At 42.5% G+C, this 27,048-nt stretch overlaps 2 protein-coding genes across 2 annotated transcripts in view; one reads left to right on the top strand and one right to left on the bottom strand.

Annotated features, from left to right (window-relative positions):
* LOC108106378 (Krueppel-like factor luna) overlaps positions 1-27,048 on the top strand; it is a 113,882-nt gene that overhangs the window by 11,082 nt on the left and 75,752 nt on the right. The gene's annotated exons all lie outside the window — the stretch shown is intronic.
* On the bottom strand, positions 11,095-12,483 carry LOC108106379. Its single transcript, XM_017213368.1, has one exon. The coding sequence runs from the start codon at positions 11,227-11,229 to the stop codon at positions 11,104-11,106; it is 126 nt and encodes a 41-aa protein (XP_017068857.1). The 5' UTR covers positions 11,230-12,483; the 3' UTR covers positions 11,095-11,103.

Here is a 27,048-nt window from a genome sequence, read left to right as displayed (position 1 = left end):
ATCTTCTCGTTTGAACAGCTGCTGGATCACAATTGCTGCGCTGATGGCAGTGGCAAAAGCAAACAACATCATGCCGCATCTGCATATGTATTATTTATGAATTTACATATATATATGTATATGTATCCATATCTTGAGCTCTGCCTGGGCATGTTTATCTAAGCTGTGAAATTATGCTGCACACTCAAAACAATTTGAAAGCGCAGAGAAAGCAGAAATATGCTAACAAAAATAAATACGAAGGGGTATGGTATTTGGTTTTTACTCTTAATTTATTTCATATGCTGTTCCCAGATTGATTTCGATTCGCTCGGAATGATGTTATTCTTCCATTTCTGTATAAACACTAGAATGAAAACAAGGAAAAATAGAAAACCCAAAATGGATGGATTTTTCCTTTTGTTACCATGCGTGTGAAATAAAGGAGGGGTAGGGGGCCATTCAACTTTGCCAATCTATATTTGTGATTAATTTCATTTATAGAATTTGGCGATTTGCATGTTGTTATAGAATATTGGTTTTAATTCAAGCGTCTAAGCGGATTCAATTGGATTTCGCTCTCTCTCTCTCTGTTATCAATGTCCATTGATGTGGCTTTATCTGCATGCCACATTTGCCACATTTTGAAGCGATTACCCAACTGCGGTTGCCATTTTAATGTATTTAAATTATTTCAAATTAAGCCCCTTTCTATATGCAAAATGTATATAAATTTTAAAATGCTTTATTTATATATTACATTGATTCATTTTCATTTACCATTTCCATACCCTCCCCATTTTCCATTTGTTTTTCATTTATTTTTATTTTTGGTGGACGAGCGGGCGGGCGTTCCAACAGAAATCCCACACAAGTGCCGAAATCAGCGACGACAACCTCTTACCAACCCCGCAGACAATATGCAATCAGCAGTTAACATTTAGCACACGCAAAAACGTAACAAAAACCCAAAATGGCACGTACACACACACACACACACGCACACCCGTGACACAACCAAACAAAAAAAATGAGCGAATGGCAAAAAAATAAAAAGAAATGCCCCCGAAAACGATGCTGCCATTGGGTAATTCATGAAGACAGATGCACAAACACACATAGACTTACACCTAATAAGCCAAGAGCAGAGTGACACACTCACACACACCCACTTCATTGATTGCACTGAGAAAATTAAGAGATTAGTAGTAGTAAATGTAAATTTATGTAAAGTTTAAATCAATCTCTAAAAGGTTTCCGATTTAGGTTTATCACGAATTTAGTTAAAATTTTTTAGATTTTAAATATATTTTTCTTTCAGTGCATTACCTATACCTTAGTCTCTTTTCGGCAGCGAAGTTACAGTTATTTTAGCAGAGCCAGCGAAAAAAAATAGAGCCGAAAGAAGCAAAAGAAGGAAGTGGGAGATTTGGGCGATTGAGATGGGGAAATCCGAAATACGTGCAATTGCTGAAAATATGCTCAACGTGAGGGGCAAGGCAAACGTGCGGGCCAAGCGTCCGTGGGCCTTAAATACTTGCCACCATGCGGCACACACAAACACACACCCAACCGCTTCTCCCTCACATCCTAAAAATCCAACTAAGCAGCAGCAGCAACAGCAGCAGCTACCACGTTTGCTACTCCTATTACCCTCAATCATTTATCATCTGGGCTGCAATTAATCATCAAATGCGCGCTCTCTCGCATTCGCACCCACCCCAAACGAGTCCTTTTATAGTTTTTGTGGGTTGCCCTCTGGATTTATGCTTATAATGTGGAATGCCACTGTATGTTTATCTGAAAGTGGAAGTGTAAGGGGGCTGGGGAAGAGGGTCTGCTACAATAGATGCTCATATACGTAGATTCGTATTCCTATTCGTATGTGCCGCACATAGCTCACAGCTCGCATTTAACTATGCGACAGCAGTAGCAGCAGCAGCAGCAGAACCACCAACAATCACTGAAAGAAAATGTTCTAAAAATATGTTTTATTTTAGGAATTTCATAACTTAAGCTTATGACTATATTCAGAGTTGGGCAAAAATAATCATCTCTTAAAAATTTAAAACATTCCCTGGAAGACTGATTAATTCTTGGGTTAACAGGCGTAGATTTCGTGTTAGAAATCACTTTGTTTTGAACTCATTTGCTTAAAGTTTACTCAATTAGATTCTATTATCAAGCTTAAGTTTTGGAAAACCCCAAATGAATGATTATTACCATTTTTGGGAGAGTTCTGGTCGTCATGAATGATTCAACTTTCTTAGCTTGGAAACTAATACATATACTACAGCTAGAGTTAGCTTTCATTTTCTTTAAAAAAAGTTTTCCTCAGTGCATCAGCGCATTACGGTTCGTTGCTTGATCTGGCCAACACTGCTCTTGGTTCTTTCTCACTGGTTACGTGCAAGTTTATGATATGGCTCTTGGCTGAGAGTCGAGTCGAGCTCGAGTAGAGACTCGTCTCGTTTCTCGACTGCCTTGCGGTTGCACTGGCACATTGGCTTACTGCCATCCTGCAGTTGTGCCACACGCAGAGTTAACCAGAAAAGTTGCTGCAACTTGCGGCCGGCAAACCAGACTCAAACTCACACACATACAGATTGAAAACTGAAAACAGAAAACTCGAAACCCCAGAAACGCAGACTCCGAACACTCCATACTCGGGATTTTCTTGCATAACTGCGATTAGTCTTTCAGCCGCTTGAAAGGTGTCTTTTGAGAGGAGAAAAAAATGTAGAGAAAGGAGAACATAGAGCGTAGAAAATCATTAAAAAATGGTCAGGCATGTAATGGTTCCCCGGGGGATTACCTTTCTACGCTTCTAACGCCCCTCATCATATTCCTAAGCTGATTAAGTTGGCCCAACCTCTCTCTGGCATCCATTTTGGCCTAACCCTAGCAGCCCTTTCCTGATTTGGTAATTATTTTAATAATCGTTGAGAGCATGTGAGCTCCAATGGCCCACAATTAGACGTTATGTGACACCACCCATCCTTTTCAGTTCTTGTTTTTTAAGGTAAACCACCCGCTTGGGCTTAAAATTCTGCACAGCTGTTGGGGCGTTTCATAATTCGCAGGAAAACGGAAATACTAAAGGGGGGGGTGGAGTATGCCAACCCTCTAGGAAAGTAAACTTTGCGTGTTTTTCCTCTTGTTTTTTTTGCAATGCAATGCCTACAATTAGATTGGCAAGGACTCGTCTAAATTGCGCATAATTGAGTTGCCGGTTGTCGGTTGTTCCCTCGCTTTTCCTTAGCCATTTACCATCTCTTTTCCATGGCAAACATTCGAAGAGTATAGTGAGTCAGACTATATAAATCATGATTAGGTCTGCACTTTGTATTTTGATCAGTGCCACACTAACAGATACAAATGCCCCATGATGATTTCGGATTTGGTTTAGTGCCCAGTTCGATGGCTCTTTGAGCTTTAAGTTTGAATTATATCCATTCCTAATTGGCTGTACAATTATGTATGCTTCGGCTGCTGCCTGATAAATTTGTATTTATTAGACTCATACATCAAGTTGGCATCTTTGTGGGTCTCTGTGTTTGTCTGCCGTCTGCCCCTCTCAGAACACTCTTATCCTGCCATCCCCATCATTATGTCTGTGTATATATATATAGAGTAGATGTGTGTAAGGATGCTGCATCTATATAAATATATATACATATATATATGGAGCTGCTAAAGCCATCTCTTTTGGCATTCGAGGTTGACGTCGTTGTCGTTGGGTTGGTTCTTTTTGCTCTTTTGCTCCTCGGGTCGGAAGATGTGCGCCGTTGATAAAGTCTCTTAGTAATGAGTGGATATGTTTCGTATTAATTACAGTTGTGTTTTCCCCCCTCCTATCCCTCCCCCCCTCCTGAAAACCACCATCCTTCTTCCAGTATTTCCTGCCTTGTTAGCGAGTGAGAGGAGTTCACTGATTGTGAGTCGCTTGCTAATCTGACGGCGTGGGTTGTGTTGACTACACCCACTTTCCACTTCCCACTTTCCCTCCTGTGTGGGTTGACTCTTAATTTCCCTCTATACACACACATTTATAGCAGCAGCCTTTTCGGTTTAAGTAACTTCTGGCCATTAAAGAGCCATAGAAAGAGCCTAGAGTTAGCCCATAAAAATGGGCCTAAGCAATTGATTGATTTTGCCAGCGGAAAGGCTGCTCTTTTATTTTCCTTCCTGTCGTTTTATGTCCTAAAATTAATCTTTATTGGCAAAAAAAGTGCGATTTCTGGCCGTAAAAAAGAGACCAAGCACTCGCCTGACAAATTTTACGAGCGCCACCAAATTAATCCTTTTTTAATAATGCGAATGGTCGAAAGAGCCACTCGAGTGCCACGTGCCTCAAGCACTGCTCGGGTTGAAAAAATCTCTTCCCCTCCTTAGAGGTCCTCATCTTTCATTGCCAACTCATTTGAGCGGCAGATACAGAATTTCATTATGCCACAGCCAATTGCACACTCATTGTTTTATTTCTTATGTAAATTTCGAATAAATACAAATACGAATGCGAATACGAATACGAATCCAAATACAAATTGTTTTCCATTTCTTTGGGTAAACAAGCAGAACGAACCAAGCCGCCAACGTCGTCAACGTCTTGGGCAAATAATGTTTGAGCAAAAAAATAAAGAAAACGAGCTGAATATTATGTAGAAAAACTGGAAAATAAAAGGCCAGCAGCGGCAGCGGGAGCAACCAGACCAGAACCAACCACCACCACCACCAACAGCCACCCCCAAAAATAAGGCTGGAGGGTAGAACCAGAAACCAGAACAAGAACCCAAAAATTGCACGAACATTTGTATTTTGAAAATTGTGTATTTTAAATTTTTTGCACACTTGCTGTTTTGTTTAATTTTGCACACGTCGAGACGAGTTGTTGAGGTTTTTTTTTCTTTTTTTTTTGTATTTTTGTTGAGGGTGCCGGCTATGAGTGTGCGCTTGTATGTGGAAGTTGTACGTAATTTATGGCACGCAAGAGGGGGAAACCAGAAATTAGGGGAATATATTTAGTGGAAGTGGGTTCACCCTTACCGGAGAGGGAATTTTGTACCTAAAATTGTATATTTTTGTATAATTTTAGATATTTTTTAAACGAATTTTTCCTTTTTTTTTCAAAACACTTTCATAGAAAACACTTCTTGAATAATATATGAACATAAAATTAAGATATTACAAATTTTCCAATAGCTCTCTAGAGACCTAAAGAACATCCCTGCTTATCACCTAAGAACCTTCCCATCAAAAAGACCAACCAAAGAGCTCATCCAATTTAAGTTGTAAGGGTTTTTATTGATATGTCAACTGAATGACAGGGACTACCCTTCGAAAGGGCATCAATATGATTGCCTTGTACTTGGGTTTTGTTAAGCGTTGGTATGAGTTTTTATTTAGCGAAGAAGAGTGCGGGGGAGGCGGCTTGTTCAGACGCTAGACGAACGCCATTATTGCCGGCTGGCAGTCTGGCCTAGTCCTAGTCCTAGTCCTCTGGATCCTCTGGCCACCCTTAGCCAATGAGTTTTCCCTCGTTTTGAAAAATTCTAGCGGAAAATGTATGTCAAATGTGGGAGAGATGAGATGCGATGTGCGTGTGTGGGTGGATGATTTGTGGGATGTGGTTGGCAGTTGGGCTCAATACAAAAGCAGTTGACAGTTTGTACCTAAAAGTTGTCAGCTGCCTCGAAACGGGCTAATTAAAGGGGCCAGCAACATAAATTACATTTGCTAAGCTTTTGGGCAAGAGATTTCCCTCATTTCCAGAGGGTTGGCTAAACTCTGCTCTGACCTTGAAGAGGCCCTTTTGAGCTGTTGTCGTCTGCCCGCTGTTTCACTGATAAGTGATAAGACCAAATGGCGCCAATGTCTTCCGCCCGCCGAATATTTCCTAATTCCCGGCCATAGGCGACAATGATAAGGAACAATTTGTGTGTATGGTTGTTGTTGTTGTTGTTGTTTTGTGTATACAAAAGCAATTTTCGGTGGCTGACACATTGGCCATAAAAGGGATCAGGGAGTTGTGTGTGTGTCCTGACCGAGACCCGCCTGCTCGCATATGGCGGTAAATTGTTTTCCCTTATTTCTCAATATTTTCCAAGAGTTTTCCTTTATGTCTACAATTGCTGGGCCAAACGCCTTTTGTTATAGTTTGAACATGGTGTTGATGTTGGCACAATGATAGGGGCGTGTCGAAGCATTGGCATTGGGTGCTAAAAATTTCGATGCTGGCCGGCGGCCATGGGTTAAGGGTTACAGTTTTGGAGGACTGCCTGTGTGTATGTTGACTGGGAGCGCTTCCTGCGGGGCTGATAAGGCTCTGAATCAGAGGGGCTTGTTGAATCAGGCAAACCCTTTGTGTGTATATGTCATATGCTCCATATCAATTCGACGTTCTTTTTTTTTTATTTTCGCCAGCGAAGAAACAAACAACCAACAATAACAACGAATTTGTTTTGTTTCGCTTCGTTTCGCCTTTAAAAAAGCATAAAAAAAATAAGAATAAGGGAATAACCCCATCCAGGCCCATCCATATATGTTAATCATCCATTCAAAAAGTTTTCAGCTCATATAACATCACAAGAGAATGCGTTCTCAGGGAGTGGGCTATATGTGGCCTGGGAATCGAATGCACTTTGAAGACCCATTCCGAAAACAGTGGCACCCCTTGATCCAAAACGTCTGGGGTTTTCCTTCTTTTTTTCCCATCCCCCCCAGCATGTCGTCTTCTTTTTTTGAGTTATATTTCACACTGTCTGATGATGGCAAGCCCAAAAATGAAATCAATTTACACACCCCAACTGTGGCTGTGCCCTGTGTCTGGCTTTTGTGTGTAAAGAGATCTTAGCGCCTAAGTGCATCAATTGACGCGCTTTTCAGATGGAAAGTTCCCCCAATTGCATTAAACAAATTGAAAATGCTTCGAGACCAAAACGAGATGCTAAGCAAAGTGAAAGCATTTCCCCATTTAAAGTATAAATTCTATTAAAAATCCCAACTTTTTCCTCGCTGCCCGTGACATTTTTTGTAATTGAAATCTGCGGTCACCAGACCTCAGCCCTATATTATATATATATCGAGAGAGAAAGAGAGAGAGAGAGAGAGAAAAATTAATAAGCCAAATAAAATATCGCCTAGTCTAGATGGATTGATCCCAGCGAAAGCAATTTATCAAGTGGCAAGTGAGAGGGAGAAGAAACCGAATTGAAAAGAAATTAAATATATGTAAGTATATACAAATAATGGGAGGTCTGAGTCAGAAAAAGATATAGAACCAAAACAGGATGGGACTCGGAAGTGGAGGAGGCTGTAGGCCTGCAATGATAATGATTGATGGCTCTGCAGGCTAAAGGAATTTTGTTGTTGCTCTTCCAGCTAACTGATAAAAAAGAAATACTTGACTTTTTATATTTATATATTATATATAAGATATATATACATTTCAAAGAAGATGAAAGCAGAAATGAGAATTTTTTTTCAAGCCGAGATAAGTTTGTTCCTTGGCTGTCTTTATCGAGTTCTGAATAGGGAAAAACAGAAACTTGAAATAAATATGAAATATTAATGAGAATGTGGGAGATGATAAATGTGGCATGTTGCAAGGAGTGGGTCTTAAAGATTTGCGCCTCATTTGAGGGGTTTCGTTTTCATCTTCTCTCAGGGTTCAAGGTTAACTGTCACTAAATGACTCACCAAAAGATACAGATACATATATATACAGAGAGATAGAGAGTGAGAGAGAGTGAGAGAGATATCCCTGATGGTTATTATGACAAATTGATTACATGTAATTTGGTGTCTCTCTCTGTCGGTTCCTTTGATTAGGTGCCAGCTGAAGAGACTCCACAACTTGCTTCCGAAAATTTGTCTTATTTCTGTTGATTTATATCTTGGCCAACATAGTTTGTCTCCCCTTCAGCTTCTTTGGCTTTTCTTTTGCTTGCTGTATGTGCGTCTGTCTGTCTGTCGCTTTTATTTGATTTCAGCTAAGATGATTTCGCCTTAATGCATTGAATCGGGCCAAACAGGAAACCTTTGAAGCAGCTTCCCTGCTGCCCCAAACATTTCGTTTTTATTTGGGGCCAATTGAGGGAAGTGGAAGCTGCTGCGGAAGAAAACGGCCAATATATATATGTATACAGTTATAAATTAAATTTTTCATTCTACTTACATTGAACTCCCTCCTTCAATTTGGTGTGTTTTTATTTACGGTAAATTTCATTTCGATTTCTTTTCCGATTTCTTACGTTCTCTCTCTCCTGTCGTTTTTTTTGGCTGAATCGGCTGTCTGCACTCCTTGAGACGGCCAACGACTTCGAATACCAACTGAATGGCCAATCAATAACATTGGGCAAGACATGCAGCCCCCTTCTCCTAACCCCCTCCTAAACCCAACAAGAAAAAAGAGACTCTCCTGTTTACCCCTCCGACTATCGAACACTCTAAACACCAATTGATGTTTATATGATAATGATTAATGACTACGTTACTTTTACACAGATTGCTTTCCGAATGGCTTTGAACACACTTTTTGTGTGTGTGTGTGTGTTTGTTGTGTATTGGAAAGCCTATTTATTTATAGGCCCAATACAAAAGGCCATTTTCCTTAGCTTGGCGCCTAGATCTTCGAAATGTACCCCCATTTCCTCTCTCATTTCCCGGCTTTTGACAGAGTTTTAGTTGCGTTTAGCTTAAGTTTTTCTTTTCTTCGTATTTTATTTGGCGCTTCTCATTACCAGACATTCATCAATTGTTGGCAATTTGTTTGCAAGTAACCGAGGCTGCTTGTCTTTGTCAGTTAGCCGTAATTCATCTGGGTTATCCAGGGGTATTTGGCCAGAAAGGATGTGAAAGGTTTGGGTTTAGCAGTAAGGTAAACAGTAAGTTAAATGGGTCTCTTAGACTAAATCAAAATTGTAATAGGTTCTTAGATCAGAGAAGTATTAAAGTAACTCTAAGGCTATATTCATTTTAGTGGTATACATTTTCATTTAATTTTAAACACCTTTCACTCGAAACTTTCTTTTAAGTGTATCTCCTCTTTGACTTCTCCAAAAGTAACAGTTTTTCCTTTGCCTTTTTTATATTCCTGGTGCCTGTCTAAGCAACTTGTAACCGTTACTAATGATGACAACTTATTTTGGCCTAAATGCTCGGCCAACACTTTTATTGGTTTTTGTAATTAATGATGCTGGCCAAAAAGTGCGGAAATGACTTTGTGGTTTGCCCAGAGGTGTTTGGACACACCTTCAGCACCCCTAAAAAAGGAAAAACCTGAATGGTTTGGAGTTAAGTTTCCATTAATCAAATGCACTGATTAGAGAGTTGCAATACGGCATTTTGGGGGGAAAAAGTATAAGAGCAAAGAGCAAAAGTCCTGGCTTCGACTTTCATGGGCTGGTGCTGTCGTCCGATTGTCACAGTTGTCAGTCAGTCAGTCAGACGGGCACAAATTACACTCGTGGCAATTAAATTAGGCAAGCAATTAGGCAGGCCAACTGGCGATGGAACTGGCTGGAACAAAAAGGGTTGCACATCGGGAATATCGATGAGCTCAAATTAATCAAAGGCCGAAAGTAATCATTGAGTCGACATGGCCAAATGGAATGTCAGCCTTCTTTTCCTCCCTTAAAAAAAAAAAAAAAAGCGAAGGCGTGGCACTTTCCGTTGGCGTTAATTGCTCGGCATGTTCTTCATCTCCCACTTTCTGTTATCCTTTGCCTCCTATCCTTTGTTCTTAATTTCTTTTGGCTGTTGCGCCTTTTTACAATTTCATTTGTAATTTATCATTGTTTGCCTTCGCTTTCGGGTTCCTTTCCACTTCAGGATCCGGCCAAGAAAAAAAAGGGTTCACCCCGCCAGATTCACTTTACTTTAGCATTTAAATATTTTATTGAGTGCCTCAAATTGTTAATTGTTTTTTGATGGGCCAAAGGGGGAGAGAAGTGAAAGGGGCTGAAAAGGGGAAAAAAGGTTCTCCCTCGAGCCAAATCGATTCTAATTAGGGATTGTGTGTGGCAATATCCATATCCGAGCAGGGTGATCCACGATTTTTGCCTCCATTTTCCTTTCGGAAACCCTTCTTCAAGACTGTAACCGAGTTAGCCAAACCCTTTGGCGAGTTGTCAGCCAAGTTTGTCAATTGAGTTAATTTGAGCCTTTGCTTTATGCATGCCTGATGCGCTCTTTCGTGGCTTATCCTTAGCTCACCCAAATGCTCGTCCTTTTTCGCTGGCACAACACATCAAAGAGCAGCCAGTGGCCGCTGCCGCCGCCAGACAGGTGAAAATGAAAATGTTCTGCGACTCCTCGCATGGAACTTGATCAAAGGACAACACGCAGGCTACAAACTTTTTCAACTCTGAGTTAGAAAAAAAAAAGGTGAGAAGCATTCGAAGAATTCATAATGAAGCCACGATGACGTTTTAACTTTTGGCTGACTGACGGAGAAGGAACCCCTCTTCGCCCTCTCAGAAATGAAACCCAACCGTGGCAATATGTTTGGGGTTTTGCCGCGCTGACAGCTTTTAATAAAAGTTGCTCCCTTTTTTTTTCTGGATTTTCATTTTGATTTTCCAGACAAGCGACGCAGCTACTTGAGGCTCGTTTGGGTGTGTGTGTGTGTGCCGCTTCGGGGGCAACCCTTTTTTACGGCTGCCTAACCAAGTTTTGACCTTCTTCATGTGACATATTTTTAAGTAAGTTGTCAAATTATTTTCACTGTTCTGCACAGCAGCAGGCCAAATGAAATTATGTTTTTTTTTTCTCGTTACCCTTGCGGTTTTTTCCGGGATTCCTGCGTTTTGTTTGCGCGGGAAATGGGAAAAGTCAAATGCTGATGAGGACAAAGGCTAATAATGAAAACCTTTTTGTAATCGAATACCCAAAAAGAGGAGAGTGAAGCAAAGCAGAAAGACAACTCACCCTCGGTGAAATGTGACTCCTGTCAAAGGAAAAGATCAACCTAAAACTGCAGTCTCTCTACCCAATCGATCCCAATCAATCGCCTTTTCTCTTTGTTTACACTTATCTTTATACCAAAAAAAAGAAGAAAAATATACAGAAAAACCAGTAACTAATTACAACCTTTTTTTTCTTGTCTCATTGCAGGTAATTCCTTCAGACCATAATCTCCACCAGAATGATGCACAACTTCATGAAAACTGCCAGGGTGAAGATGATCAAAATCAGGGTCTTGCTGGGTCTCTCTAATTCATATTCACACTCTTTGCTTTTCCCGGACATTTTGTAGATTTTCCGAAATTTTCCAGATTATTCAATGACTTTCGGTTTCGGTTACAGTTGCCAGTTTTTGAGTTGTGCGTCAGAGAGATTTTCACCACTCAAAGTGTGAAATGCGTTGCCAAATACAAATGTAAAGCGGCGTCAGCAGTGAAAGCCGAAAGCATCGGGCAAACAAAAGATCCATTTGAATGCACATTTGTGTGCCGCAGCAGCTGCAGTTTCCAAACGCCACAGGCAGCCATGGAGATTTTCACACATCCTCTCGACAGGCCATCACCAAATTATGGCCCAAAACGCAGTGCGCCCGCCATACGCAAATTATAAACCTCCTCCTCACCATGCCAGCCAACGATAAATACCTTTAAGCTTCTGTTTGGTCATTGGCCAACAGCATTGGGGGGGGGATAAAAAGGGTTAAACAGGTAAAATACAAATCCATGGCTCCAAACGCGGCTCCAGAGATGTTTAAACAGTAGTTTCTGTTGGTTTTTCTCGCTCTGCGAGTGACGGGCAGCTCGGACCGCTTGAGCTGATCTGAGCCATATGTTGTGTCCGACTTGGCCTATACCCCTCGTTTTGTTTTTTAGCCTTGCTGCTTGCTTAGTCTTTTTCGTGTTGATGTTAAGTGTTTTTCTTTCGGTTTTTTGTGTATGTGTCGTCGTGTCGTGTTGCCTCAATTTGTGTTTGGCTAATGAAAATACCTCCGAGAAACAGACAAGCAGCCAGTAAACGATTTACGATATTCGGGGCCAGGCATTTTCACTTGCCTCGACGACCGCCGAACATTCCACAGCAAATGACTTCATTGTGCCCCGGTTCGGGGCAGTAGCACTACTACTACTACTTGTTGTTGTTGTTGTTTTTGTTTTTGTTTTTGTTTTTGTTCAGCTATAAATTCGCAAGACCGCAAGACAATGGGCGCCCAGAGCTGAGATCTCCGCCACTACAGTAAGTACAACAAGCCTCTGAATCTGTCTGTCTGTCTGTTGGAGTCTGTTGGCTGGTTTACAACGTTCCCTCATTCACTGCGATGACTTCGACGACTACGAGACGATGATGATGATGATGCGTTCGTAATGGAATTCAATGCATTTAATGGAAATTTTCGCATTTACATAATCGATGGAGGGCAGGCACATCAACAGTGAGAGCAAAAAAATATAAGCTCGCACGCAAATTAAGCAGCTAGGGCAAGTGGTCTGTCTATGAGGAGAGTCCACAATCTCTACAGTCCCTGACCATGCCAACTCAATTTGCTTGCCACCACCCCCCTGCCTGCTTCTCCCTCTCAACATGCAACATTTGCATTTTGCTTGGCTTGTTCTTGCTTTTGTTGTTTATGTGCTTAGATTAAGACTATGGGTATGTGCTAGTGCAGGTCTTGATTTAAGATACTTGCTTAATGTGTAATTTAGTGCATTTAGATAAGTTGCATAGTGAATTTTTGATGTGTGTTGCTGCCGTTCTGTGGCTTCGCCCAACACACATAACACATCGCAAAGGGAATTTAATGCATTGTCTTGCATTTCTGCATTTTGCATTCTGTGTCTGCATGCTGCCTGCTGCTGCTGGAGCTGGTGCTGGTGCTGATAATGCTTTTGTTTATTTAACGGCGCTAAGTGCATTGGTTGCATTTGCATAAATCGCTCGGTGGTTGCACGCCGTAGACCCATCGCTGGCTGGAGATGGAGAGTGTGTGAGTATAGAAGGAGAGCTGCGAGTGTAACCCGACGCATTAAACAATTTGTGGCATTTAACAGTCGTTACAATATTGAAAAAACAGCTTACAGTTAACCCATTGGTAAGGTTTTTAAGGTCTTTAAAGGAAGCTAAAAACTTATTTTAAGTTTCCAGTCAAAAACGTTTATAAACTTTATATTCGTAAAGATATTTTGAGTAAAGTTTATTTGAAGTTTAAATATTTTAAGTTATATTAAAACATGGGTTAAACCACTGCTATCGATAGCTTGTTTCAGCAACAAGGGTATCAATGTTTTTATGCGTCCGACGCGCTGCATGTGTGAGCGTTAATCACAAAAGCCAATATGCAGCTGAAAGCCGTTTGTTAATGCGTTATGCATTGCCACACTCCACATAAAAACCCCCCGTTGTCGTTATATTCCCCTACCCGCCTCTCATATCCAGTTGCGGTTTTTTCCACCGCTTCTCACCCATTGTCATGGCATTAAATCCCGCAGAAAATTCCTTTCTGGCTGGCCAGGCTGTGATAAATTACACAACGGCACAGGCGATGGACAGAGACTCGCATTTAATAAATAAAAATTCCATTATGGACACTCAATGCCAGCCTCAAGCTCAATCAAATAACAAAGAAACTCTCGCTGTGTGAGTGAGTGGCAGTGGTGTGCGGCACTGCTGTGTGTAATAAATGACGTTGCACCTCCTGGTGCCAAGTGGGTTTTTGGGTCTGCAAAACTTCATTTCAGCGATCCAGGGACAAGCTTCTTGTCAATTGCCGAAACATTTTTACATAAATATATAGGTTTCACTGTAGTAAGCATTGGCGCCATATCCAAACGCCCACAATGTCCCAGCTTTTTGTTGCATCATCGGGCAAGCGGCAGCAGCAGCAGCAGCGTCAGCGGGCATGCAACAATTGTGCCTATGCAACCAAAAAAAAATATAAAATCCTGTTTTTGCTAGCCTACTGCTGTGACGTTGCTGCGCCGTTGCTGGTGTTGCAGCCACAACATGCTGTAATTAACCCGTTTGTCATGCAAATAAATCAAAAGTAACATCCCTCATACCCGCTGGCCATGGCAAAATGGTGCCGGGGAAAATGTGTTAAATGCGATTTCAACTGCATTTTGAGTGCATTTTCCGTGTTTTACGAGAGCAATGAGTTGCCCAGCCAATGCTGCAGGCAGTCAAAAATCTCATTTGCCAAAAACCACTTGATAGTGGAATGTGTGATTTTTTGTTTTGGTTTTTTTCCGTTTCGTTTCGGTTTTCAAAAGATTTTCCCGACGGCGATCAAAATTTTGCGGTTGGCAAGAAACCAAAAATTTGCACACTCCCTAAAATCTGAAAGAGGCACAAATTAATTGCAACAAAATGCGTTAAATGCCTTACGGATTTATCAAGTGGCAAAGGGGAAATTAGTTGTTCTTTCTTATTTTTTCGGCAGGGAAAAACGTGCTGGGAAGCGTTCTTCTCGATCCGTGTGCACAATCCGTCCGTCGATCGAGTGCAATTTAATGCCTCAATTTTCACCAACAATTTCAGCTGGCTGCCAATGCTACGTGCGTTCCCCAAAAATAGCCGTGTATATGTTTTTCTTTTACTTTGTATTCGAATTGTTTGGTTTTTTTTTGTTGGTTTTCGTTTTCGATTGCTGTATGTTGTTTTTGTGTGTATTTTGGCTTCCTTCGTGTGGTTTCTTTTTTTTTTTTGGGGGGGCTAAAGACAAGTTCCGCGAGCGCCAATTTTGGCCTAAATGGCAATGAACTTGAACGTCGTCGCGTGGAAGTTTCTTTGGCGCCCTGCGATTTGATTTTGAGTTTTTTTTTTGGTATTTCGTGTTGCTTGTTTTTTGTCTTATTTCGTCTTGTGTTTATCTTTGTGTCGTTTAGCGTTCAGTTTTGGTCACGCGATGCCGTCAGGCGTATCAATTAGCCCAAAAGAAAAATGTGTTATTAAAGGTAAGAGTGAGTGACGGGGCAGGGCCGTCGAAATTGGTTGTTTGTCTGACTGATAGACGGACAATAAATTTACATTCATTTTCCCTTTTTGAAATGGGTCAAAAGACTTATCTTCAAGTCAGTTCAAAAAGGAAACTCAAATTTACACAAAAACATGATATATCCACACCATATCTATACCTCTCTACCCCCTCAAACACACCAACAACTTTCACGTAACGCACAGTTCTCACCTAATAAAAACTGACGAAGACATTTTCCTCGTGCTGACAGAATAGCAAGCAAAGGGAAAAAAGTTGCCAAAATGTTTGCTAAAAAAGAAGAGGTGATGTATGAAGATGGGCGGTGAGGAGTTTTGGCTGGAAATGGGGGCGTGACAGCGTGAAGTGTAGCGTAATAAAATGCACACAATTTACGCAATTTACGTAAAGCTAAAAAACATAACAGGCAAACAAGGACAATAAAGCCTGATGGAGGGGGGTGGGTGAAAGTAAGTAAAGGGGGGGCCTTGAGAGGGGTTTTTGGGCAAGTCGAAGGACGAAGAGCAAAGGCACTTAGCGCAGCTCACACACACACACATACGTCTACTGATGATGGCGGCACTAAATACAGTTGCTGTTGGTGTCCTCATGTTGCTGCTGTGCTGTGCGTTCGCTCAATTCCTTTGCCGCAGCAGCTCCTTGCTGTTCAAACAGTTTTCAACGCGTTTTTCGCATTTTAACAGCCGCCATTTTGTTGGCATTTGTTTTTGTTGTTGTTGTTGCATTTGCCGGCTTTACGCTGTCATTGTCATGGCTGTTGCTGTTGCTGTTGCTGCCGTTTTTGCCGCTGAAATGTTTCTCTATTTGCTAGAGAGTTTTGTTTTGTTTCACTTTTGGGTGCTTTTTTTTGGTATATGGTCCTTTGGTGGTTCTTTTTTGTACATTTTCTTTTAGCCAGCATGTTTCGAAATTCAATTTTCGTCAAGTTGGCAACAGGCACATGAAGACAGCCAGTTGATGTGGGTGGGCCAGGAGCTGCTAGTGTTGCTGTTGCTGCTGCTGCTGCTGCCTCCTCCACTTGTGACAAGAGCAACATTTGTCTATGTCGAGCTGCGACGACATGCAATAACTTTAACTGATTTTTCTCACACACACACATGAACCTACAGCTGAGGACGATGCCTGTAGAGTATTTATAATTCTATTTATGTTTCAATATAGGGAGTCCGGGCCTAGAGTGTGCCTAGGACCCTGGGAAACTGGCCACACACGAGCAGCCACTCAAAAAAGTTCACCCGTCAGGCTTAATGATAAAGTGAAAGTTTTTTCAGTTGCTCGGGCTGTGTGTGTGGCTCAGGCTCAGGGGCTCTTGCTTTTCTTGCCATCTTGTTGCACATTGGCTTTGCATGCGACACAGTGGAGTAGAAGGATGGAAGGACCAAAGGAGCTGGCAGGAAGCCGCTGCCTCCTCGGCTGGCTGGTCTGGCATGAAATCAAGTTGACTTTTCATTAACAGCTCAACAATGCCTTGGGTTTTCGGTTTGCTTTGGCTTGGCTTGGCAAGCCAAGTTAAGTTGTTTTTACTGCCTGTCATAGCGGTACTTAAAAAGCATACACAGACACACACACATGCTCATGCGGGCTCCGACAAAAGTTGTCCCGCATTAAGTCTTACAATACCCTCTCCGGCCACCCTGTCCCTAAGTTTCCCTCACTGCAACAACAGCAATTAATGCGATTTGTTCAACGTTTTCCATGTTAACTACTTGAAAGAAAACACAATTTTCGTTGGCAAGGAAAAATGAATAGATGGAAATTTTTTGTAAGGCGGACTTTGGGGTTTCCACCCAAGGGAAACGAGCCCAGAAAAGCATTTATTATTATAATAATAAATTGCTGCAAATGATGATTGACATTGAATACGTGTATGTGTGCCAGAGTGTTGGTGTTGCTGTAATTTTGCGATGTTCATCAGTAATAAAAATGACAGAAAATTGCGCATACGCAACGTTGCACGTTAACACAGTGGCGATTAAAAGGCGTTCAGCCCGGTTTAACGACCAACAACATCCCACTCACCCTCAATGTCACACACAAGATGATCTGAAATGCTCGGTTGCTTCATAAAAAAATCCCCCATTTGACGTGACCGGGATAAGGGAGCGGGTAAGCCGGAGTCTTCTTAGGCCACTTGATTAAATGAATATTCTGGCGTTGTGGCTGCGTGACTTCCTTTGGGCAACGAATGCCACCCATTACTTAATGCGGCTGGGCTGCGTCAATTTTTGGTTGCATTTCAAATGAGCTAAGCTCAGCCTAAGGGGGCCAAGAAAATACGGAATTCTCATAAATGTTTGAGAGACTCCAGCTTCTTTCTGGCCCTTCAATATTTAATGCCCTTTCGCCGAAAGTATGCATTTATTTTCGGCCACCTTTTTTCACTCGCTCCAAAGCACTCTCGCTTTTAATTAATTGAAGTTAGGCCAGTTAAAAATAGGGTTTTACTCTTTTTATTTAAGTTAAAAATGCGTAAAATCGCTAAGCGACCTTAGAAAGCTTTTAAGCAAGTTAAAAACCAAAACAAAAAACATGAAACTCAGTTAGGAATCTTTATTTAATAAAGTCAACTTAACGTTTGACCAGCTTACTACTGTCGTTGTCAAGCACTTTCGCTTTTAATTAATTGATATTAGGCCAGCTGACTGTGTTTACCAAAAACCCAGCGATAGTGGGCCAAAGTTTGCACTGGCTCGCATGATAAGATATTGTTTTAGAAACTTTGGCTAGCGATAAGAACTTGGATTCAATTAAGGTAAGTTGGTCAATGCCTTGGCTGGCGTTGAGTTAGGGAGGTGGCGAGGGGCGGTGGAGATGTGATAGAGAGAAGCTTGTGGCGTGGAAACTGTGCCACATGGAAAATGGAGCGAACTCAGTTGGCGTTACTATCCACTTCCACTTGCCGTGGATTTAGTGGGTGGCAGGCGGGATTGCCCCGCTTTGTTGTCAGCGACGTCAAGTTGCCACTGCGCTAGCATCGTGACAGGTGCCATGTTGCACTACTGCTCTGGGTGTGTGTATGTTTGTGTGTGTGTATGTTGTGTGTTGTTTGTGTTGTGCAGTGCTCTGTAAGCCACGCCCCAAATATGTCGGAGAGCATTAGGCCGCGAGTACGCCACTTAAACGGACTCGCTCCTGCTGCTGCTCCTACTTCTGCATTTCTTTTCAGCTTCCCAGGACTGTTGCCTCCCGAAAACACTCTACACCCGATATCAACCAAGTTTGCCATCGCTTCACCCCCCCTGCCTGGAGATGCGTCGTGTCAGTCCGTGTCCATGTGGCAGTTTGTCAGTTGCTCGGTCTGTTCACTCACTTGATTTCTATTACACTTGACAATTTCGTTGGCTTGTTCCACGGGGCTTCTTCGTTCTTCGTTCTTCGTTCTTGTGTCGCCTTTTCACGCTGACATGATTTTGACACATAAATGACAAAGTGTTTAATATCTGTTGGAATTATGTCACTTGACGAGCGACAAGGCGCATTGCTACTTGCTACTTGCTACTGCTACTTGCTCTTCATCGTCTCGGACCCAAAATTGATTACATTTTAATTTGTGTTGAAGTGAAAGCGCGCCTGGGAAATTAAGCGAAAAGTGCATGCTTCGGTTGTCTCCTAAAAGTGTCGCACATTACGTGCAATTTTGTGTTTTGAAGGTGAGAGGGCAGCAACCAGGAAAAGCCAAACTTCCCACACACAAACAGCTAAGAAGAGCAACCCAGTTATAATGTTTTTTTGTTTGCTGGCTCCAGTTCCCCCATCATCATCGTTGCTGTTTATGTGCCGTCATTATCGCCAGATTAACTGCCTCTCCTCTGGCTTGTCTGTGTCGCTTTTTCTGCCTGGTTGTCGTTTTCCCGATTTCGAGGTGCCCTCTTCCCATTCTCCTCCCCGTAACTCCTTCCCTCTGTCCCTTTTTGGCAGATCTCGCGTTGGCGTCGTGCATCCTGCACATCCTGCCCACGCGTGCCGCACATGCAACATGGCAACATGGTAACATTCGCAGAGCAACGTAACGCAACGCATCGCAACGCAGCTTCCCTTTTGTTGCCGACGTGTCGCCTGGCCAAATTATGCTGCAGTTAAAATTTAAAGTTGAGTGGCGCAAATGACATTTAATTGAATTAAAAATAGCAACAGAGCGTATATGGAGCGATTGTTGTTCGTGTTGCAATGTCAGGCGGTGGCAAAAAATAAAAGGGGTAAGAGGGGCTTTTCGTATGCATGAGGTATGCCCATATTGGGGCTGGCACTTTTCAACTAAAAGCACATTGGAATGCAGCAAATTGAGCAATTTAATGGCAACGAACTATGAAATTAATGAGTCTTTAATAGTTGAAGACCCAAAACTTCTATTTCATTATTAAATTTGAAATACTAACTTGAAGTTCTGTAGAGAATCCCTGAACAAACGACTGCTGCTAAAACCAATTTAAATAAGAAAACATCTTGGTATAAACTATTCAAGCATCGAATGCATATTCAAATATTGTTATTTGCCTTTTTAATTGCACATTTACCATCTCCCTGTGTGACTTCAATTAAAAATCGATAACAATTATTGTGTATGTACAAAATGTTTGCTTTCTAAAGTCCACATTTATATACATATAGTATATAGCTAAATTTTATGGCATAGAAGTGTGGGGCTATCTGGCTCTGCTTGTGTGTTTGTGTACGCCTGCACTTGACACATCTGTACAATAACCCCACTCTCTCCCCTATCTAAAAAGTCCCTTGTTGCGGGCGATAATGAATTTGACGTCAATCTTTATTTGGCGGTGAGTGTCATTTAAGATATCAACGCACTGTTCTCTGTCGATGTGGGGCTGCAAAGTGGGAAATGGGAAGTACAGGGTATACTGTAGTGGGGTTCCTGTTGCTGCTGCTGCTGCTGTCAGCAGCGGAAATAGCTCGAAATCGTTATACAAAAGGAGCTGCAGAAAACAAACAGCGAGGCGAGGCGAGGCAATGGCATACAAAAGTGGAATTACTGATTGGCAAGACCCAAATGCCGGCGATGGCAATGAAATGTGAAAAGGCCGAAAGAGCAACAGCTACGCAAACAACAATTCTCCTCATACAAGTTTAATTTAATGATGCGCAGAGGGGTGGAGAGAGGGGGAGGCAGGAGGGAGACACCAGTGCAGAGGTGTTGGAACATCGATGTGGGCGTCGTTGTTGGGGTTTTGTCCGTGGCAACATGCAACAACATCAGCAGCAGCAGCAGCAACAGCAACAACAGCAACATCAGCAACAACAGACAGACAGACGGCTGTTAGACATGTTGTATAAATAAATAATTGCGCATTGATGAGCAAAAGCGAAACGTCCGCAAATGGACAAAGCAGATACAGATACAGATACAGATATGCTGGCAGGCCGGAGGAGGCCTCCTCCGAACGAGATGCAGATACTTTTACAGATACAGATACGGATACAGAGATTGCCTGTTGAGCCACAGACACGCACTTCCGCATTACTCGAGCACGCCAAATGAATCTGCCATTTCAGTTGTCAATTGGTGTAAAACACAAGTCACCATCAGACTTCGCTCACTCTCAACCACAGCTCGTCTTCCAATATCTGTATCTATCTATCTATCTATTTGTATTCCCATTGAAATAGAATCATGCACATGTGTGGGTGTGGGGGCCATCAAGGTCACACGATGGCAATTGCATTTTGTCTGTGGGGGCATCTTGTTGGACACAGGTCAACGATCTCAAACCGAAAGACTGCTCATTTTACGCCCTCAGAGGCCCAAACTCAAAGCAGCTTAATGATGCCCAATATGGTCGGCCTTCCTGTGCTCCATAAATATGGCAAAAAGTATTCGCGACCAGGCGGGCGAAACTGTGTTGACGTTTTGCCAATTTCGGCCAGCGCTTTGCTTTTTCCCCCGCCTCATCCTCCTGTTCTTGGCCATTTCGTACTTATGTCATTGGATAGTGGAAGAGCTTCTTCTCCGCCGCCTCCGCCTCCTTCGTTTTTCGGTTAACTGCAGTCCCTTGCCGTTTTGCATTCGACAGTTGTAAAGGTCTTTCCTGCTTTTTCCAAGCTTTTCTACTCTTGCAGCACGTGTGGCGGAAAGTCGCCGCCGCCCGTTGACCATCCTCCTACTCTTAGCCAACCTTCTACTATTTCTGGCTATCTGGGCTTGGGTTGTCTGTGCTCCTTTTTATGGCTGTAGCTTGGCTGTCAGCTCTCGAGCTCTTTGCATCGCAAACTGTGCAACACGGGCCAGGGCCACTGATTTGCTTTGGGATTACGATTTTGTCTATCACCTAATGGGGTCGTTTCGCTTGGCACCATCGGCGGAGCCACAAGCTTGGACACAAAGAGTTCTCCTTCGGTGTGTCTGTGCCGGTGTCTGCCTTAAGTTGATGTTAACTCTCAGGTCAACTCCAATGGCTTTGCTTATGGAATGTGGACTTTTGGTTTTACCTCGTCTCTCTTACTCTTTCTATCTCTATCTTTCCGTCTCTCTTTGTATCTATCTTTTGCAAGATTATTGTTGACCAGTTGGGTTGATAATTAAACGGAAATTGCTGCAGGAAATCGGGGCAGAGATACTATAATGATGGACGGGGCTAGATTATGTCCCGGTCGCATTCTATCTCCTCCTTCGGTAATCCATTTTATATTGCATGTCTCGGCAACCACATTATGCTCTATGTCGCATCTCACTCTGTGTCTCAGAAGAGTCAGTACCATAAAGGCAACATTGTTTGCCTGTCACATGCTCATCTGGCTCTTCTCGTGGTTTCCTTTGCTTTCCTTTCTGGTTTCTTTTCTTTTTAGAAGGGTATATTGGCTAAGATGGAAGTTAGTTGATTAGCCTTAAAGATAAGTGCTTTTTAAGTTAGTTTTCTCAACAGAAATGACTATCAAACTAAAAATTTTAACAATAATTAACAAAATGTTTTACTTTTTATTTAAAAAGCCAAACATTCTGACTAAACTTGACCAAGTAGCACTTGTTATTTTTATGAACATGTTTTTTATCATATATTTAGATACTAAATTCCATAGTCAAGTTTATATACCCTAGTCAGCAGTCTCATCTTACACACTCAGCCCTCTTAATATCGTTTATCGTTTTTTTTCTTTCAATTTTCCCCTGCTTACCCCTTACCCCATCCAAACACACAAACTCTTACGCATAAGCTCGAAATGACATTTTAACTGGTGCGTATAAACTTGAGCATTTTATGCATATTATCCTTTATTGTATGCGGCCAGGACCAGACGCAAATCCATAGCCCCGCCTGCGGCCTAATGCGCATTTCCCCCCGCCCACCTATACATACACATATACATTCGGTTTTTGATAAGGAAGGAAGGAAGGAGGGGTGAGTGAGGAGCCAGAGAGACATCTGGGACAACGACACGCCTTGGCAGCGCTTTAACAAAGTCAAAAATCGTATTTATTATATTGCATTGACAACTCATGTGTCATGTCTGCGTGTGTGTGTGTATGTTAAGGGGAGTAAAGGGATAAGGAGTGTATATATCGGGGATATATAGTGGGGAAGGGGCAAGCTTACTGTCTCAGCCGCAACCTCATCCACATCGCAGACCCCATCTCAGGCCCCATCCCAATTCAGGTTCTCCGCTTGCGTCTCTTTGGATAACTTTAAGTTTATGCTCGAGTGTTCCGAGAGGCTGGGCCTGATTCTTTCATTCGTTCTTCTACTTCTTCTTTGCTGATGTGTAGGTGGGATTCCCCACTTCGAGGAAAAACTTTGCCGCCAATGCCGGGGTTTATCACTCTTCGATGTTTTCTTGCTGTTGCCGCTGCTCCTGCTCCTGCTCCTGCTGTTGCTGTCGCTCATTTGTTATGCGACAGTGATAAATGTCATGCAAAAGTTTCGGCAGCTGTCAAAAGGCATGTTTTTGGTCTTTTTCATTTTCCTGGCTGAGCCTCGTATCCTGGTTTCCCTTTCGGCCCAGTCCTTTGTCTCTTGCTGCTCGCATTTTTCTTTTGAATCGCTTTTGCCTGTTGACAGAGCTACAAAAGGCTCGAGCGAGGGTTGATTAAGCTCTTCCACATGTCGTATGAGTGGGTGCACATGGAGAAAAAGTGCGCACAAAAATCAATCTTAAACACATTTTAAAGTCAAACTATTTCTTTAAGACTGGCATTATTTGCAAGAAAAGAAGTGCCAAAAATAGTTTCAAAAATCTTTTGGTAGTATATTTTTTCAGTGTATTTCACCGATTAAGCTGACTTGGATTAGAGAATAATCCTTTGAGTTTCCACATAAGTTATGTCAGCCAAGTGCGCGACAAACGCAATTTCGGAAGTCGCTTGGAAATTAGCTTTTGCCCTTCCCCTCTTCCAGCGTGCAACTTGGGCCACTCGCACTGCCTTCCTCTAATTTTACGCATATTAGTTTCGTGCAGCATGGAGGACGAAAAGAAAAATCCAGTTCCTTTAAGGATTGCGAGCAGTTCCTTTGAAAAATTAGCACCATTTGCATAGACGCCCTCCCCCCTGTCAACCGGCATCTTTTTCCCCGGTGAATGTTCAGTGATTTTGATGATGATTTTTCTTTTGGAATTCATTTTTTTTTTTTTTCGTTCTTGCTGTTGTCTACTGCTCAGCATTTTCCTCATGCCCATGCCACCATGCGTGTGCTTTATTTTTACGTTTTCCGAGTGAGAGAGAGAGGAGAGAGAACTTGATTTTCCTCAATTTATTGAAACTGCCTGCGTGTGTGTATGAGTGAATTATATGAATAAAAATTTATTCAGCCATAAAGGCGCGAAAATGTTTCACCATCGAACCAATGCTTTCCACCTCTCTTCCTTTCTGAAAAAAAAAAAAAAACGAATACTTGTCTTTATGACTGCTCGCTCCATAACAGTTATTCCAGGCAACGATGTGATTTATTTGTGTTCTTTATGTTCCAATATTGTTGCTGATGTCCCCTCCACCACCCACCCCAGCCCTCTGGCCATGCTTTTTCTGAATTGATTATTTGCTTGTTCTCCGAGTACTCGAGTCTCTTTTGGGCATAAAAATTCAATTTGCCAGAGTTTCGGTTTAAAGTGCCTTGAGTGCGCGGGGGCCATATCGGACAGATCTACTGGAAACTGAAAACTGAAAACGGAAAACATTCCGAATTCTCAAATCGAGAAACTGTTGCAAAACTAGCTGCTGGCTGACTAGCTGACTGGCTGCTGCTGCCACGTTTTCCCACTTGACCAGAATTATGTAAAGAGCCATTTAAAAAGGCCTTCTATATGGTGGTGGGCTCCGGGTGGCCATAAACGTATTTCACAGAACTTTATTGTTATGCTGATGAGTCTCCGGCCAAGATAGAAAGACAGTGCTGAGCCCCCAACTCCGAAACAAGTTTTTGGGCTAGAGTTGCTAACTTAATACGTAAAAGCCAAGACGCCGGCAGATGTTGCTCCTTGCCTTTCCTTTGGTTACTTTCTTAATTAATTCGGTGTTGGCTGGGGGCTTTGTCTCCTGCTGAGCATCACTTCAATTAAGCCACTTCACTCTGCTTGGCTCTCAGCTCTCAGCTCGCAGCTCTGGCCTTTTCCCGTTTCTCGTTGCCTCCTCCCTTTCATATCTTCCTTGTTGAGGTGTTGCACGCTGCACGTGCAATATGTGCCGCTTGCAACATGCAACATCCACTGCATGCCGTGTGTGTGGGTTGCCCTTTTTCTGTGGCGGCCTCTACAAGTGTCAGGGGCTGATTATGATGAAGCATCTTGTCATAAATAAACACGACAGTCTCCCTCCGCCCTTTTGTTGATTAACCCCTTTTGTAATCCACCTTTGGTATCTGGCTTTTCAGGCTTTTCTGCCGTTCGTTCTTTCGTTCTACCACTTACGAGTATGTATCGCATCTCTCTCTCTCTCTCTCTCTCTCTTGGCTTCCTTCCGCCTCCTTTTGGCGGTTCGTGCGGCTTTTGCATGTGGCTGGGTCCTGTTGAGTTGAGAGTTGAGAGCCCGAAAAGGCGGCTTCTTTTCAGCCAGCACTTGTGGTTTTTAATTATTTCAAGTTGGTTGCCTCCTCCCTCCTCCCCCTTCCTCACCCATGACAACTGTACTTTCAATTGTCATAGTTGCTGTCGCTTAGATTCATTTAATTAAGTTGTGCCTGCCTTCAATTTGTTTCTATTAAACAAAACAAGCTAGAATGGGAAACAAAAGCTGTTTTGTTTTACGTTTCGTTTTTTTATTTTTTTTTTTGCAAACGCACTTTCCGTTTATGGCTCTCGGTGTCAGTCGGTCAGTCAGTTGAACTGAATCAAATTTCCAGACTGTCGGACAGAACTGCCCGAACTGAACTGGCCCATTCATTATCTCATTTCCGCCTGAATAAGCAAAAACTTTGTACTACGTATACTAAATATAAACACACTCGAAACAAAACGCACACTCTGCGTGTGTGTGTGTGTGTGAGTGTGTACACACAGAGACAGTTGAAAATTTAATAATAATGAAAATTGCAAGCGACAGTGAGAAATTCAATTAGCTTGAGCTCTGCCAAACACTTGCCGTCGCGAAAGAGATGGGTAGATATATATATATGGAACGAAAGAGAGGGTGGGTGGCATGGGATGGGATGGGATGGGAGTGAGTGTATGTCATGGCATAATTTAATTTGTACGCTTGCTCATCCATTCAAGTTGGCAAGCATTCATTCAGCCATTCATTGCGCTCATTGTATCAAACGTATAAAAATACCAAACTCAAACGAATTGGAAAACAAGTTGGTATGGGCTGTATAAGAGTCGAAGAAGACTTTTCTTTATATAGCTTTAAATTGGAAAAGTTCTAAGAATAAGTAGAGGAAAGAAAGTATGCATAGTTTATTGCCACAAAACTTTTGTTTGATCATAACAAATCAACTCATGGCTTGCGAGTGAATTAAAAAGACATTCCTAGGTCACAGAATAGGAGAGCTATTCCTTCGTAGCTGACCAGCCAGAAGCCTGAGAAACCAATAGCAATTTATTAATAATGCCCAGGCAGTCGCTGTTGTTACTGCCAGTCGGAGTAATTATACTCAAGTGGAATTAAAGAAATTGCCAGCAATTATTATTTGTCATTAGTGGGTTGCGATGAAGCTGCACGATTTTCAATTTGACCAGGGAGACTCCTCAAATGAATGGCCCTTCGGCGCGAGCATCAAAAAATGCACGAGAAACAATTAATTTGTAGGAATTAATGAAGGGAGCGAGCGAATCCACAGAGGGATAAACCAGAGCACGAATCCCCATTCACGGCAGCCAACATTGCCAGCAATGTTGATTGCACTCGGCGATTATTAACATTGAGCAGTGGGCTTGCCATCGACATTGCCCCATCAATATGCAAGACCCACTGCGTGCTATGTGCAACAACAACTGCAACAGCAACAACAACAACAACAACAACTACAAATTGACACTTGAGTGAAGACGATGGACCGATGACGATGGCGAGCCAAGGAGACGGCGTCAAATCGATTTGCGAAACAACAAAACATGGCGCGATAAGCGCGGCAATGAGACAAGAACGTAACTTGATGATGCCAAGCAGCAACATCAAGCGGCAGCAACAGCAACACAATGGCAACCTCTGGCAACCGCAATGTTGCTGCCGTGCCTTGTAGATGTTGCTGGTGGAGGAGCAGAAACAGCAGCAGCAGCAGCAACAACAGTTGCCGGCTACTGGCAAGCGATTTGTCGTTTGGCTTTGATAATACTGCCCCTTGATGATGTTGTTGCAGCTGTTGTTGCTGCTGCTGCTCTGGTTTATGTTGTTGCTGGTTCTGCTGCTACTGCTGTCGCGGCAACTGTACTGTAAAATGCGCTTATGCAATGAAGAGGGACAGCAGCACCGAAGTCGCCTTTCTCTGTCGCTTGGCTCCCAGAGAAAATACTTTGTGCAAATCGAATTACCAAGTTATAACATCCACTTGGCCAGAAGGGTAGAACAAAAGCTCTGTAAAAGAACCAAGTGAAAGAGAAGAGTGCAGGGAGGAGGAGGGGTGGGTAGTGAAGTGCAGATGCAATGGCTATCCGATTGCCATACCCCTCTCGCCTGCTCTTAACCCTCCTGTCAACAGTTGTGTGTTTTTGCTGCTTTTTATGGCTGCTCCAGTTAACCA

This window comes from Drosophila eugracilis, unplaced genomic scaffold (genome assembly GCF_018153835.1).
Source record: "Drosophila eugracilis isolate 14026-0451.02 unplaced genomic scaffold, ASM1815383v1 contig_90, whole genome shotgun sequence".
In the NCBI taxonomy this organism is placed as follows: domain Eukaryota; kingdom Metazoa; phylum Arthropoda; class Insecta; order Diptera; family Drosophilidae; genus Drosophila; species Drosophila eugracilis.
The sequence above is the reverse complement of the archived record's forward strand: the minus strand, read 5'-3'. Positions and strand labels throughout refer to the sequence as shown.

Coding starts and splice junctions, on each gene's coding strand:
- LOC108106379 (XM_017213368.1), bottom strand. CDS start 11,229: ATGTCCGGGAAAAGCAAAGAGTGTGAATATGAATTAGAGAGACCCAGC.